We start from the raw sequence: 13,751 nt of genomic DNA, 5'->3' as shown, positions 1-13,751 counted from the left end.
ACTGGTTCCATTCTGCATTTTCTTCCATATCGTTCACTCCAGTACGTTGTTATTTTACTGTGCAGATTTGGGACCTGTCCCTCCAGTATTTTTCATGTGTATATTATTTGGTATCTCTCTCGTTCTCTTTTCCAGTGAGTATATTTGGAGATCTTTGAGACGATCCCAATAATTTAGGTACTTTATCTCGTCTATGCGAGCCGAATATGTTCTCTGTATTCCCTCTATTTCAGCAATCTCTCCTGCCCTGAAGGGGGAAGTGAGTACTGAGCAGTACTCAAGACGGGACAACACAAGTGATTTGAAGAATACAACCATGGTGATGGGATCTCTGGAATTGAAGGATCTCGTAATCCATCTTATCATTTTTCTGGCTGATGCAATACTTGCTTGGTTATGCTCCCTAAACGTTAGGTCGTTGGACATCATTATTCCCAAATCCTTGACATGCTGTTTTCCTACTATGAGCAGATTCGATTGTGTTTTGACCCCTGTATTATGTTTCAGATCCTCATTTTTGCCGTATCTGAGTACCTGGAATTTATTACCGTTAAACATCAGGTTATTTTCTGCTGTCCAATCGAAAACTTTGTTAATGTCTATTTGTAGTTTTTCAATGTCCTCAGCAGAGGTAATTTTCATACTGATTTTTGTACCATCTGCTAAGGATGACACGAAGCTGTGACTTGTATTTTTGTCTATATCTGATATGAGAATAAGGAACAACAGTGGTGCAAGGACAGTACCTTCAGGTACAGAGCTTTTAACTGCGCTCGGACTAGATTTTACTTGATTGACTGTTACTTTTTGTGTTCGACAGGAAATTGAGTATGCAGCGTCCTACTTTACCAGTTATTCCCATTGACCTCATTTTGTGTGTTATCACTCCAGTCTGTGTATACAACATCTGCATTCTGTTTTTCTTCAAATGCCTCAGTGATTTTGTCATAATAGTCAAGTAGCTGTGATAGGCATGATCTTCCTGCTCTAAATCCATGTTGGCCTGGATTGTGGAGGTCAGTGGCTTCCATGAATCTAGTGACCTGACTCCTGATCACTCTCTCAAATACTTTTATTATGTGAGACGGTAATGCAACTGGTCTAATTCTTTGCCAATGCTTTGCTACCTCCCTTGTGTAGAGGGGCAATGTCTGCTGCTTTTAGCGCATCTGGTATCTCCCCAGTGTCCAAGCTCTTCCTCCACACTATACGAGTGTCTGTGCTACTGGCACTTTGCATTTCTTTATAAATATTGAATTCCATGGGTCTGGATCCGGGGCTGAGTGCATGGGCATATTGTCAATTTCTATTTCAAAATCTGCTACGCTCGTGTTGATATCAGTTATATTTACAGGTGTTTGGATATCTCATAATACAGTTCGTGCTACTGTGAGTGCTGTTATGTCTGGGGTCTCTTCTTGTGAATTTTCTCCACAATAATAGCATAATACAGTTCAAAATAGCAAATCAATTCAAAATAGCATAATACAGTTTGTTCATAATACAGTTCGTGTATTATGAGTTCTCACGGTATTACTACCTAACTCTTTATGAGTATTACTTCATCACACGAAGGAACAAGGTGCACTAGTCCATTGCTGGAAATCAGTGGTATCCAGAAAGGTCAGTGGTAGCAGAGGACATTTAAGAACAAGAAGACTGCAGTCAGACAGAATGGAAAGATAAGGACAGAGAGGCAGTGAGAGAGATGCTAAAGGGGTTACAGATGTAAGCGGCTGAACAAAATATTGAGAAAGGTTTCAGGCTAGACTGGTACAACAAGGAAACATATTGACCGATAAAGACAGTGTTTACATACGAGACCACAGAGGAAGAAATTTTGGCAAAAAAGAGCCAACATGAGAGGATACAAAAAAGTATTCCTTCAGAGGGACATAATAAGTGAAGAGATTCATGGCAGCAGATGCAACGATGAAGTGTAGGGAGAGAGGAGAGAACCAGGGAACCGCAGTCCCCAACAAAACATTCCTAGAGGGAAGTGGGGAACCCCCAAGCAGGAGCACCGCAACCCCAGAGAGGAGTGCAACACCCTCACCCTCCTCGCCATAGAAATCCTCCTCACCCGGAACCTTCCTTGTCACCCTTTCTCTTGACTCCCCAACTCCCCTTCTCCTACACCCCAGAATCCTCTGAGTTTACCATCTCCCAAATTTCCACACCCATCGAACAACTTCCACCACCAGTAGAAAGTCCTCCAAGGGGGAGAGAAAACAAAACTGGACAGAAGAAAGTGAGCTTCAAGGCAATATACCTATATATAGACGGGATAACAAATAAAGCGAGTGAAATTGAAGAAAATTCACAAGAAGATACCCCAGACATAACAGCACTCACAGTTGCAAAACTAAAGAAAACCTTAACAAATGCAATGTTTCCACAGGAATGCTACACAGTAAGGAAGAAGAGGGAAGGAAAAGGTGGAGGTGGTGTGACATAAGTGTTCCTGATAAGGAACGACTGGAGTTTGGAGAAGATGGTTATCCAGGGCTGTGAAGAGTTCAGTGAATACATAACAAGAACCATAGCAATTGGAAGACAAAAAATGATAGTAATAGTCATAAATAACCCTCCATCAAATGACAAGAGAAGACAGAAATATGCTAGAAACAACATGGCTACCAATAATATAATAGAGAGAACAACTTCTGTCACTAGAAGGAACAAGTCCAGACTACTAATCATGAGAGACTTCATCCACGGGACGATAGACTGGGAAAACAGAGACCCACATGGAGGATCAGACATATGGAGAGCTAACCTGCTGGACATGGCAACAAGAAACTTTCTAAGCCCACATATCAAGGGCCCACCAAGAATGAGAGAAGACGAACCAGCCATGCTTGATCTGATAAATCACCTCAAGGTAAGGTTGGCCCAAAAGGGTGAAAAAATTAGAAGCAAATGAGGAATCCGTGGTTTAATAGGGATATATGGAAGCAAACGAACTATATATAACGGCGTGGATGAAATACCGAAATAACAGAACACTAGAGAGCAAAGAAACAGATACCAGAGAAATAGATCTGAAAGTTAATATCACGCCAGACCTGTCCTATGAAGCCTACATCAAGAGGATATCATCAGCACCATATGCCAGGTTTTCCAACATAAGAACGGCCTTCAGAAATTTTTGTAACGAATCATTCAGAACTTTGCGTATCACATATGTCAAACCAGTACCAGAGTATGCAACTCCAGCATGGCGTCTGTATCTCATCAAGCTAACGACTAAATTGGAGAAGTGTGACGGCCAGACAATTATACCTCTTCTCTCTATTCTTCCTCCTTTCTCCCCTCTCCCCCCCCCCCCCGTCTCTTCCTCCCCCCTTCTCCCCTCTTCCCCCCCCCGTCTCTTCCTCCCCCCTTCTCCCCTCTTCCCTCCTCTCTCTACTCTCCTAGACTTTGGGTAACGTGTATCCATATACTTTTATTTTTTTGCCCTCCCTTTAACTGCTGAGGACAGATTTGTTACAACAAATTGAGAACCATAAATCTGGGTGACAAGTTGTCCTTGTGCGGTGTGGGCACAACATAGCCTCTAATAGTGTCTAGCTATCGCGGGAAGACTCCACCTCTAGAGTTTTGTAGATTGTTCATTGGACAAAGGCCAGGCCTAGTTCTCGTTAGCTGAAAGTGCCAGAGAACCTAGGCCTAGTTTCAGCTGATTGGATGTAGACCTAGAAAGAGGGTGAAGTTTTTAGAGCAAGATAGCCTTAGGATGGAACTGAAACTTCACCTTGAAGAATGCAACGAAAAAGACTTTTAGTGTGAACTAGGCAAGTGTTAGAGGGGGTTGTGTTGATCAGCCACGGAGCCGCCACGCAGGCGGAGACAGCAGTGGACAAAATAATTATCGGTTTGAGTTCCCTGTTCAATTTGTAGTTCATATACTGTACCTCTTAAGGATTAGGATGTTATTCTAGCTTAGGGTTAATTAATTTGCATCGTTAAATAAAGTTACAGTTAATTACCTCCTGAGTTTTTTATATATTTTTTCCTATAGTAATATCTGAGACACAGTTCTTGAATTCTTTTAGACATTACCTGTGGTCTTATGAACTTTCTAATGAATAAAAATATCTCCTCTGTTATTCATGAAGTCAAGAGAGATGGCCTTCCATTCACCAAGTAAGTATCAAATTCCCTAAGCACTGGTGCTTGTTGACTAGTCTCTTCCCTCGTCAATTAACCTAATTATTAAAGTTCCAGGAGGAGTGGTGGCGGCATTATTTGTTTTTAAACAAGTAACCTTATTATCATCCAGTCTGTAAAGAACTGTTGAGATATCTTTAATATCTTAGTCATTTCTCCCCCCCCCCCCCTCCGCCCTTCCCTCCTGCTAACTAGTATGAGTCTTTCCTGCCTTGAGGGCGGACTCTTCCAGGTTCTTGGGGTTATTCAATTCGATTTTTACCACCTTAGGGTTGCAGGTGTGTGGCAATTATTACTGTGAGTCTTGCAATAACAATAGTATTCACCATGTCGCGGTACAGTGGACTAGAGCGCCGGCTGGGAATACTCAGCGCATAGGTTCGAACCCTCATCAAGGCCCTTGTGGATTTGTACATTTAATATATCATGTTATTGTTATTTTTGCGAATAGTGTAATAACAGTAGTACTTGATTGTCATAAACGTTTATGAGGTGACATCGAGAAATGTAACAATGGTGACATCGAGAAATGTAACAATGGTGACATCGAGAAATGTAACAATGGTGACATCGAGAAATATAACATTGGTGACATCGAGAAGTGTTACAATGGTGACATCGAGAAATATAACATTGGTGACATTGAGAAATGTTACAATGGTGACATCGAGAAATATAACATTGGTGACATCGAGAAATGTTACAATGTGACATCGAGAAATGTAACAATGGTGACATCGAGAAATATAACATTGGTGACATCGAGAAATGTTACAATGGTGACATCGAGAAATGTAACAATGGTGACATCGAGAAATGTAACAATGGTGACATCGAGAAATGTAACAATGGTGACATCGAGAAATGTAACAATGGTGACATCGAGAAATATAACATTGGTGACATCGAGAAATGTTACAATGGTGACATCGAGAAATGTTACAATGGTGACATCGAGAAATGTTACAATGGTGACATCGAGAAATGTTACAATGGTGACATCGAGAAATGTTACAATGGTGACATCGAGAAATGTTACAATGGTGACATCGAGAAATGTTACAATGGTGACATCGAGAAATGTTACAATGGTGACATCGAGAAATGTAACAATGGTGACATCGAGAAATGTAACAATGGTGACATCGAGAAATATAACATTGGTGACATCGAGAAATGTTACAATGGTGACATCGAGAAATGTAACAATGGTGACATCGAGAAATATAACATTGGTGACATCGAGAAATGTTACAATGGTGACATCGAGAAATGTTACAATGGTGACATCGAGAAATGTTACAATGGTGACATCGAGAAATGTTACAATGGTGACATCGAGAAATGTTACAATGGTGACATCGAGAAATGTTACAATGGTGACATCGAAAAATGTTACAATGGTGACATCGAGAAATGTTACAATGGTGACATCGAGAAATGTTACAATGGTGACATCGGGAAATGTAACAATGGTGACATCGAGAAATGTAACATTGGTGACATCGAGAAATGTAACATTGGTGACATCGAGAAATGTTACAATTGTGACATCGAGAAATGTTACAATTGTGACATCGAGAAACGTTACAATGGTGACATTCACAAACGTTATAGAAGGTTTAGAGATATGCTACCAGACTAGTACCCGAACTGAGAAGTATGAGCAACGAGGAGAGACCGTGGGAACTAAACCTCACGTCGCTGGAAGACAGAAGAGTAAGGGGAGACATGATCACTACTTACAAGATTCTCAGAGGAGATGATAGGGAAGATAAAGACAGTCTTTTAACGTGGAGTACACGCACTTGGAGACACAGGTGGAAACTGAGTACCAAAATAAGCCAAAGAGACATTCAAAATAACTTTTTCAGTGTCAGAGTAGTTAACAAATGAAATGCATTAGGCAGTGATGTGGTGGAGGCTGACGCCATACACAGTTTCAGACGTAAATTTGGTAAGCCTGTACCAACAAATCTGTACACCAGTTGATTTACAGTTAAGAGACGGAACCAAAGAGCTGAAGCTCAACCTCGCTAGCACAATTAGGTGCGCACTTAGTGCACGGGTCACAGGAGACAACCCCGTGTCAGAGTGAGCGAGCGAGCCCACTCCGTCCTAGAAATTCAGGTCTGCGGACACAGTCATTAGTGAGTCATTAATTAAGGCATCACTGGTAATTAGCGGTCCGGCTCGCTACACTGCCAGAAATTAGCGAGCAATCGTCCTAACGACTTCTCTGGCAGCCCTAACTAACACTTAATTAATCACCAGCTGGCGTGGGAGTGTTATCTAAGTTCTCCACACACACACACACACACACACACACACACACACACACACACACACACACACACACACACACACACACACACACACACACACACACCAGCGGGCGTGGGAGTGCTATCTAAGTCCTCCACACACACACACACACACACACACGGGGCCTAGTAGCCTGGTGGATAGCGCGCAGGGCTCGTAATTCTGTAGCGCGTGTTCGATTCCCGCACCAGGCAGAAACAAATGGGCAAAGTTTCTTTCACCCTGAATGCCACTGTTACCTAGCAGTAAGTAGGTACCTGGGACCTAGTCAGCTGTCACGGGCTGCTTCCTGGGGGGGGGGGAGTAGTTAGTAAACAGTTGATTGACAGTTGAGAGGCGAGCCGAAAGAGCAAAGCTCAACCCCCGCAAACACAACTAGGTGAATAGAACTAGGTGAATACACACATAGACACCAGCTGGCGAGGGACTCTTATCTATGTCCTCCACATCCGGAGGGAGAATGTGAGGGGGAATGGATTTTAATTTAATGGCTGTCTTAAGTTTTGAAAATTGAGTGCACGATGTCAGTTGGATCCTCAAGAACACTCAAGACTGCACGAGGTCAAATTTAAATTTTGCCCACAGGGGCGAGTTTATTGGGCAGCGCAACTCATCCTGTGAGTGGACACACCGCCATTGCATTATGTACAACACTCACCAATAGGAAGAAAACTCGCTGGGATGTTCATCCTGTCACTTGTACCCAGACACAGCTGGGACTTGCTTAACTGTCTCAAGTGAACAGCTTCTCAAACAAGAAGATTGACATTGTCAACCCTTGAAATCCAACGTTATCTTGCGGGTGCAAAATGGGGGAATCTTTTAAGAAAAGTATCTAAATATGACATGTAATATTTTCCCTAACTCAAACAATGTTGGGTTTATTATTCAACACATATTTCTAATGACTTAGATGTTCACATTCTCTCAGGTAATGGTCAAAGCGGTGTCCATCACTCTCACCATAGACTCTGCAACTCCTCTACTCAATTGTTGTTTCCATTCCGAATCTCCATGGATATTTGTATCCAAGACGGATTCTTGCTACATACTGATCCTCTTCCGCGGCAACCTTCTCTTCGTTAATAATGATACCTCTAATTTGTAGAAGAATCTTTGGTATAAAGTAGTTAATATTGTCTCCTTCAGCGCCCTCAGCAGCCAGCACATCTGCTTGTTCATTTCAACAGATTCGAACATGGAAGGGGATCCACAGTAATTTGCCGGTTCTTCCCTGATTGGTTAGTACTCTCACAGTTCTCTTGATTTCAGCGACTATCGCAAGCTTTTCTGCCCTATTCTTACTAAGGCTTTGTAACGCTTCTTTTGAATCAGTGCAGATCACTGCACCATTAGTGTTTTCGTTCCGGGAATCTTAACACCATAACAAACCATAACAATGGCAGTTAGCTCTTCTTGTTTTGCAGAGCATAACAAGCAGCTCTGGCAGCAGCAGCAGAGCTGCTCTGTATTACTCCTAATTACAGTGTATGCTGCACCAGCCCTGCCATTGACAAGATTAGACGACCCATCAGTGTAGATTTGATATAATTTATTTCTGGCTTCTTTATAAATTTCCTCAAGATACCTATACCTCATTTCTTTTGGTATCATGTTGGACTTTTTCGTTGTCATCTCATTGATGATAATCCAGCATGGGTCATCCTCCCAGGGAGGTAACCTCTCTACAGGCAGGAGCTCACGAGCTTGCTCAAGCAGGTGAAGTTCTTCGAGGTAGCAGATTGACCTGTGATGACATTTTTTGCCTCTCCTGTTTCCTCCTGTAAGTAGCATAGAACTCTGTTTCTTCTTGGCAATATCATTGCAATGAGGATATCTGGATATCTTAATTGCAAGCTTAGCATTCAGTTCCTTACTTCTGTTTTTAACACTGGGGAAGGACAACTATTTTCGTAGATTAGATGTTTTGGCAGATCTTGGGACTCCAAGAATGATTGTCAAGGCCTCATTTTGTACGGCACTCATTTGAGTTTTTTCATATCGAGGTCAAGTTTTGTTAATTCATGATTTAATTGATGTTAATTCAAGTTTACCATGTTGGGTATCTACAGAAAGCTCATGATAGAAGGAAATTAGAGTCATCACAAGGGTCGTTGCATGCCTAGTCGTCAATTACTGAGAACGAGGAGAAGATAGGTACTTACACTAGTCACTTTCTGAGAAGTGACTACACTACTCACTCAAGACGTAACCATGATGCTGGACAATGACATTAGTTCAGGCACCAGGTCGTGTCAAAATCTTACACAGGCCAAGTATACCTTATGGAGCAGCTCTGCCCAGCTGTGTCCACCCAAGGTGTTCTGTGACCCACGACTGTGCTGTGTGCAGGTAGTGACCTACGACTGTGCTGTGTGGAGGTAGTGACCCACGACTGTGCTGTGTGCAGGTAGTGACCTACGACTGTGCGGTGTGGAGGTAGTGACCTACGACTGTGCGGTGTGGAGGTAGTGACCTACGACTGTACTGTGTGCAGGTAGTGACCTACGACTGTACTGTGTGCAGGTAGTGACCTACGACTGTGCTGTGTGGAGGTAGTGACCCACGACTGTGCTGTGTGGAGGTATGGAAATCTGTGCTATCAGCCACTGGCAAGATGAACCGCCAAACAGACGCTTTAACCAGAAATAACTCGTCCCCTGATTAATGCATTTCAATTGATCAATCTCAGAATCCGCTCGCGTTAATTGTGAATTAACGGTGATTAACGAGTGGATTAGAAGTAAAAGTTAACAGGTTGCGTCGCCAAGTGATAACCAAGCAGAAGCAACCAGATTGCTAAGGTAATCAGTGAAGGTCTAGACCATCAGTGTATTGAGAATATCAGGACTGGTTAAATATGTTACATCAGTCACGATTGCCTTCATTTGATTCTTAGTGGGAATCAATAATTGTTTTGCGTAAATTGTTACCTTAGAAAAATCACACCGTCCAACCGACCGTCCAACCATGTGCACCGGTCTGTGTGCCCCGCCCTAACACTTGTGCTGCGCTGTGTGCCCCGCCCTACCTCTTGTGCTGCACTGTGTGCCCCGCCCTACCTCTTGTGCTGCGCTGTGTGCCCCGCCCTACCTCTTGTGCTGCGCTGTGTGCCCCGCCCTACCTCTTGTGCTGCGCTGTGTGCCCCGCCCTACCTCTTGTGCTGCGCTGTGTGCCCCGCCCTACCTCTTGTGCTGCGCTGTGTGCCCCGCCCTACCTCTTGTGCTGCGCTGTGTGCCCCGCCCTAACACTTGTGCTGCGCTGTGTGCCCCGCCCTACCTCTTGTGCTGCGCTGTGTGCCCCGCCCTAACACTTGTGCTGCACTGTGTGCCCCGCCCTAACACTTGTGCTGCACTGTGTGCCCCGCCCTAACACTTGTGCTGCACTGTGTGCCCCGCCCTAACACTTGTGCTGCACTGTGTGCCCCGCCCTAACACTTGTGCTGCACTGTGTGCCCCGCCCTAACACTTGTGCTGCACTGTGTGCCCCGCCCTAACACTTGTGCTGCACTGTGTGCCCCGCCCTAACACTTGTGCTGCACTGTGTGCCCCGCCCTAACACTTGTGCTGCACTGTGTGCCCCGCCCTAACATTTGTGCTGCACTGTGTGCCCCGCCCTAACACTTGTGCTGCACTGTGTGCCCCGCCCTAACACTTGTGCTGCGCTGTGTGCCCCGCCCTAACACTTGTGCTGCGCTGTGTGCCCCGCCCTACCTCTTGTGCTGCGCTGTGTGTCCCGCCCTACCTCTTGTGCTGCGCTGAGTGCCCCGCCCTAACACTTGTCCTGCGCTGTGTGCCCCGCCCTAACACTTGTGCTGCGCTGAGTGCCCCGCCCTAACACTTGTGCTGCGCTGTGTGCCCCGCCCTACCTCTTGTGCTGCGCTGTGTGCCCCGCCCTAACACTTGTGCTGCACTGTGTGCCCCGCCCTAACACTTGTGCTGCACTGTGTGCCCCGCCCTAACACTTGTGCTGCACTGTGTGCCCCGCCCTAACACTTGTGCTGCGCTGTGTGCCCCGCCCTAACACTTGTGCTGCACTGTGTGCCCCGCCCTAACACTTGTGCTGCGCTGTGTGCCCCGCCCTAACACTTGTGCTGCGCTGAGTGCCCCGCCCTAACACTTGTGCTGCGCTGAGTGCCCCGCCCTAACACTTGTCCTGCGCTGTGTGCCCCGCCCTAACACTTGTGCTGCGCTGAGTGCCCCGCCCTAACACTTGTGCTGCGCTGTGTGTCCCGCCCTACCTCTTGTGCTGCGCTGAGTGCCCCGCCCTAACACTTGTCCTGCGCTGTGTGCCCCGCCCTAACACTTGTGCTGCGCTGTGTGCCCCGCCCTAACACTTGTGCTGCGCTGAGTGCCCCGCCCTAACACTTGTGCTGCGCTGTGTGTCCCGCCCTACCTCTTGTGCTGCGCTGAGTGCCCCGCCCTAACACTTGTCCTGCGCTGTGTGCCCCGCCCTAACACTTGTGCTGCGCTGAGTGCCCCGCCCTAACACTTGTGCTGCGCTGTGTGCCCCGCCCTACCTCTTGTGCTGCGCTGTGTGCCCCGCCCTAACACTTGTGCTGCACTGTGTGCCCCGCCCTAACACTTGTGCTGCACTGTGTGCCCCGCCCTAACACTTGTGCTGCACTGTGTGCCCCGCCCTAACACTTGTGCTGCGCTGTGTGCCCCGCCCTAACACTTGTGCTGCACTGTGTGCCCCGCCCTAACACTTGTGCTGCGCTGTGTGCCCCGCCCTAACACTTGTGCTGCGCTGAGTGCCCCGCCCTAACACTTGTGCTGCGCTGAGTGCCCCGCCCTAACACTTGTCCTGCGCTGTGTGCCCCGCCCTAACACTTGTGCTGCGCTGAGTGCCCCGCCCTAACACTTGTGCTGCGCTGTGTGTCCCGCCCTACCTCTTGTGCTGCGCTGAGTGCCCCGCCCTAACACTTGTCCTGCGCTGTGTGCCCCGCCCTAACACTTGTGCTGCGCTGTGTGCCCCGCCCTAACACTTGTCCTGCGCTGTGTGCCCCGCCCTACCTCTTGTGCTGCGCTGTGTGTCCCGCCCTACCTCTTGTGCTGCACTGTGTGCCCCGCCCTAACACTTGTGCTGCGCTGTGTGCCCCGCCCTAACACTTGTCCTGCGCTGTGTGCCCCGCCCTACCTCTTGTGCTGCGCTGTGTGTCCCGCCCTACCTCTTGTGCTGCGCTGAGTGCCCCGCCCTAACACTTGTGCTGCGCTGTGTGCCCCGCCCTAACACTTGTCCTGCGCTGTGTGCCCCGCCCTAACACTTGTGCTGCGCTGAGTGCCCCGCCCTAACACTTGTGCTGCGCTGAGTGCCCCGCCCTAACACTTGTGCTGCGCTGAGTGCCCCGCCCTAACACTTGTGCTGCGCTGTGTGCCCCGCCCTACCTCTTGTGCTGCGCTGTGTGTCCCGCCCTACCTCTTGTGCTGCGCTGAGTGCCCCGCCCTACCTCTTGTGCTGCGCTGAGTGCCCCGCCCTACCTCTTGTGCTGCGCTGAGTGCCCCGCCCTAACACTTGTGCTGCGCTGAGTGCCCCGCCCTAACACTTGTGCTGCGCTGTGTGCCCCGCCCTAACACTTGTGCTGCGCTGTGTGTCCCGCCCTAACACTTGTCCTGCGCTGTGTGCCCCGCCCTAACACTTGTGCTGCACTATGTGCCCCGCCCTAACACTTGTGCTGCACTGTGTGTCCCGCCCTAACACTTGTGCTGCACTGTGTGCCCCGCCCTAACACTTGTGCTGCGCTGTGTGCCCCGCCCTAACACTTGTGCTGCACTGTGTGCCCCGCCCTAACACTTGTGCTGCACTGTGTGCCCCGCCCTAACACTTGTGCTGCACTGTGTGCCCCGCCCTAACACTTGTGCTGCGCTGTGTGCCCCGCCCTAACACTTGTGCTGCACTGTGTGCCCCGCCCTAACACTTGTGCTGCACTGTGTGCCCCGCCCTAACACTTGTGCTGCACTGTGTGCCCCGCCCTAACACTTGTGCTGCACTGTGTGCCCCGCCCTAACACTTGTGCTGCACTGTGTGTCCCGCCCTAACACTTGTGCTGCGCTGTGTGTCCCGCCCTAACACTTCTGCTGCGCTGTGTGCCCCGCCCTACTCATTCTCTCATATAGTATATTGCATCTATACTATGGAAGAGAGAGAGAGTGTGTGTGCCGATCTCCTCTCTCCAGGGAGTTTCCTTAGTCTGGTGTGCAAGAGGGACATAGGCTGGTCCTGGTAGATCTTAAATGATTTAAGGGGGCATCTGGTTGGCATCTGGTTGGCATCTGGTTGGCATCTGGGTCCAAAAATGCAAAAATGAAAACTCGTTCGATTTCAATCAAACTTTTTTGACAAGTTCTATAAGAAAAGTGTTTCATCTGGTCCAAGTTTCAGCATCTTAGCATAAATAAGAAGGGAGAAAAAATATTGAAGTAGTTGTGAAAATTATGCAAAAATGGTCAAAATCGATTATCAATCAAAAGTGTCAACTGAAGTAATAGCTACGACTCTTTGCTATCACAATAGCATATATTAAACAAATATTATAATTAGTTTAATTGGAAAAAAAATTAAGAAAAAAAAAGGATTTTTTTTTTCAATATTTTTTTTTCGTTTTTTTTTTTCGGGCGATTTGCATCAAACTTACACACCTGACTGTACGTAAGCCTATCTGTAAGGATGCCAATTTTGGAGAAAATTGGTTGATGTCAACCTCAGCCACAGATTTTAGAACCTTAGACTTTATTCATTTCTGTTCTTTTTTTCAATTGACACAAACGTTTACAAAACTGATTCATTTTTTATTTAATTTGCATGAAACTTACACAGCATATGTGGAGGGCATGTCTCTACATTGTGGGGCATGTCTCTACATTGTGGGGCATGTCTCTACATTGTGGGGCATGTCTCTACATTGTGGGGCATGTCTCTACATTGTGGGGCATGTCTCTACATTGTGGGGCATGTCTCTACATTGTGGGGCATGTCTCTACATTGTGGGGCATGTCTCTACATTGTGGGGCATGTCTCTACATTGTGGGGCATGTCTCTACATTGGGGGGCATGTCTCTACATTGGGGGGCTTTCATTTTTCTCTAAGTTCATTTATTGATTTTATAATAGCAATAAACATGCCATATTTGCAAAAAAAATTTGGGGAGCTTTGAACATTTGTATTAGGAAAACTAAAGATGTTTTGGAAATTCTAAAGCCCCAAATCTTTTATTATATGCTAATGTGTCAGAAAAGTGTCACAGAATAATTAT

The 13,751-nt window shown here is 46.8% G+C and overlaps 1 protein-coding gene across 1 annotated transcript; it reads left to right on the top strand.

The window, feature by feature from the left end:
• Nucleotides 1-4,870: 4,870 nt before the first annotated feature.
• On the top strand, nt 4,871-5,818 carry LOC138368473 (A-kinase anchor protein 5-like). The gene has a single exon (XM_069330991.1). The coding sequence runs from the start codon at nt 4,871-4,873 to the stop codon at nt 5,816-5,818; it is 948 nt and encodes a 315-aa protein (XP_069187092.1).
• The last annotated feature ends 7,933 nt before the right edge of the window (nt 5,819-13,751 follow it).

Source organism: Procambarus clarkii, chromosome 25, assembly GCF_040958095.1.
Source record: "Procambarus clarkii isolate CNS0578487 chromosome 25, FALCON_Pclarkii_2.0, whole genome shotgun sequence".
NCBI classification, from domain to species: Eukaryota; Metazoa; Arthropoda; class Malacostraca; order Decapoda; family Cambaridae; genus Procambarus; species Procambarus clarkii.
Note: the sequence above shows the minus strand (reverse complement) of the source record. Positions and strands in the feature narration are given on the sequence as shown.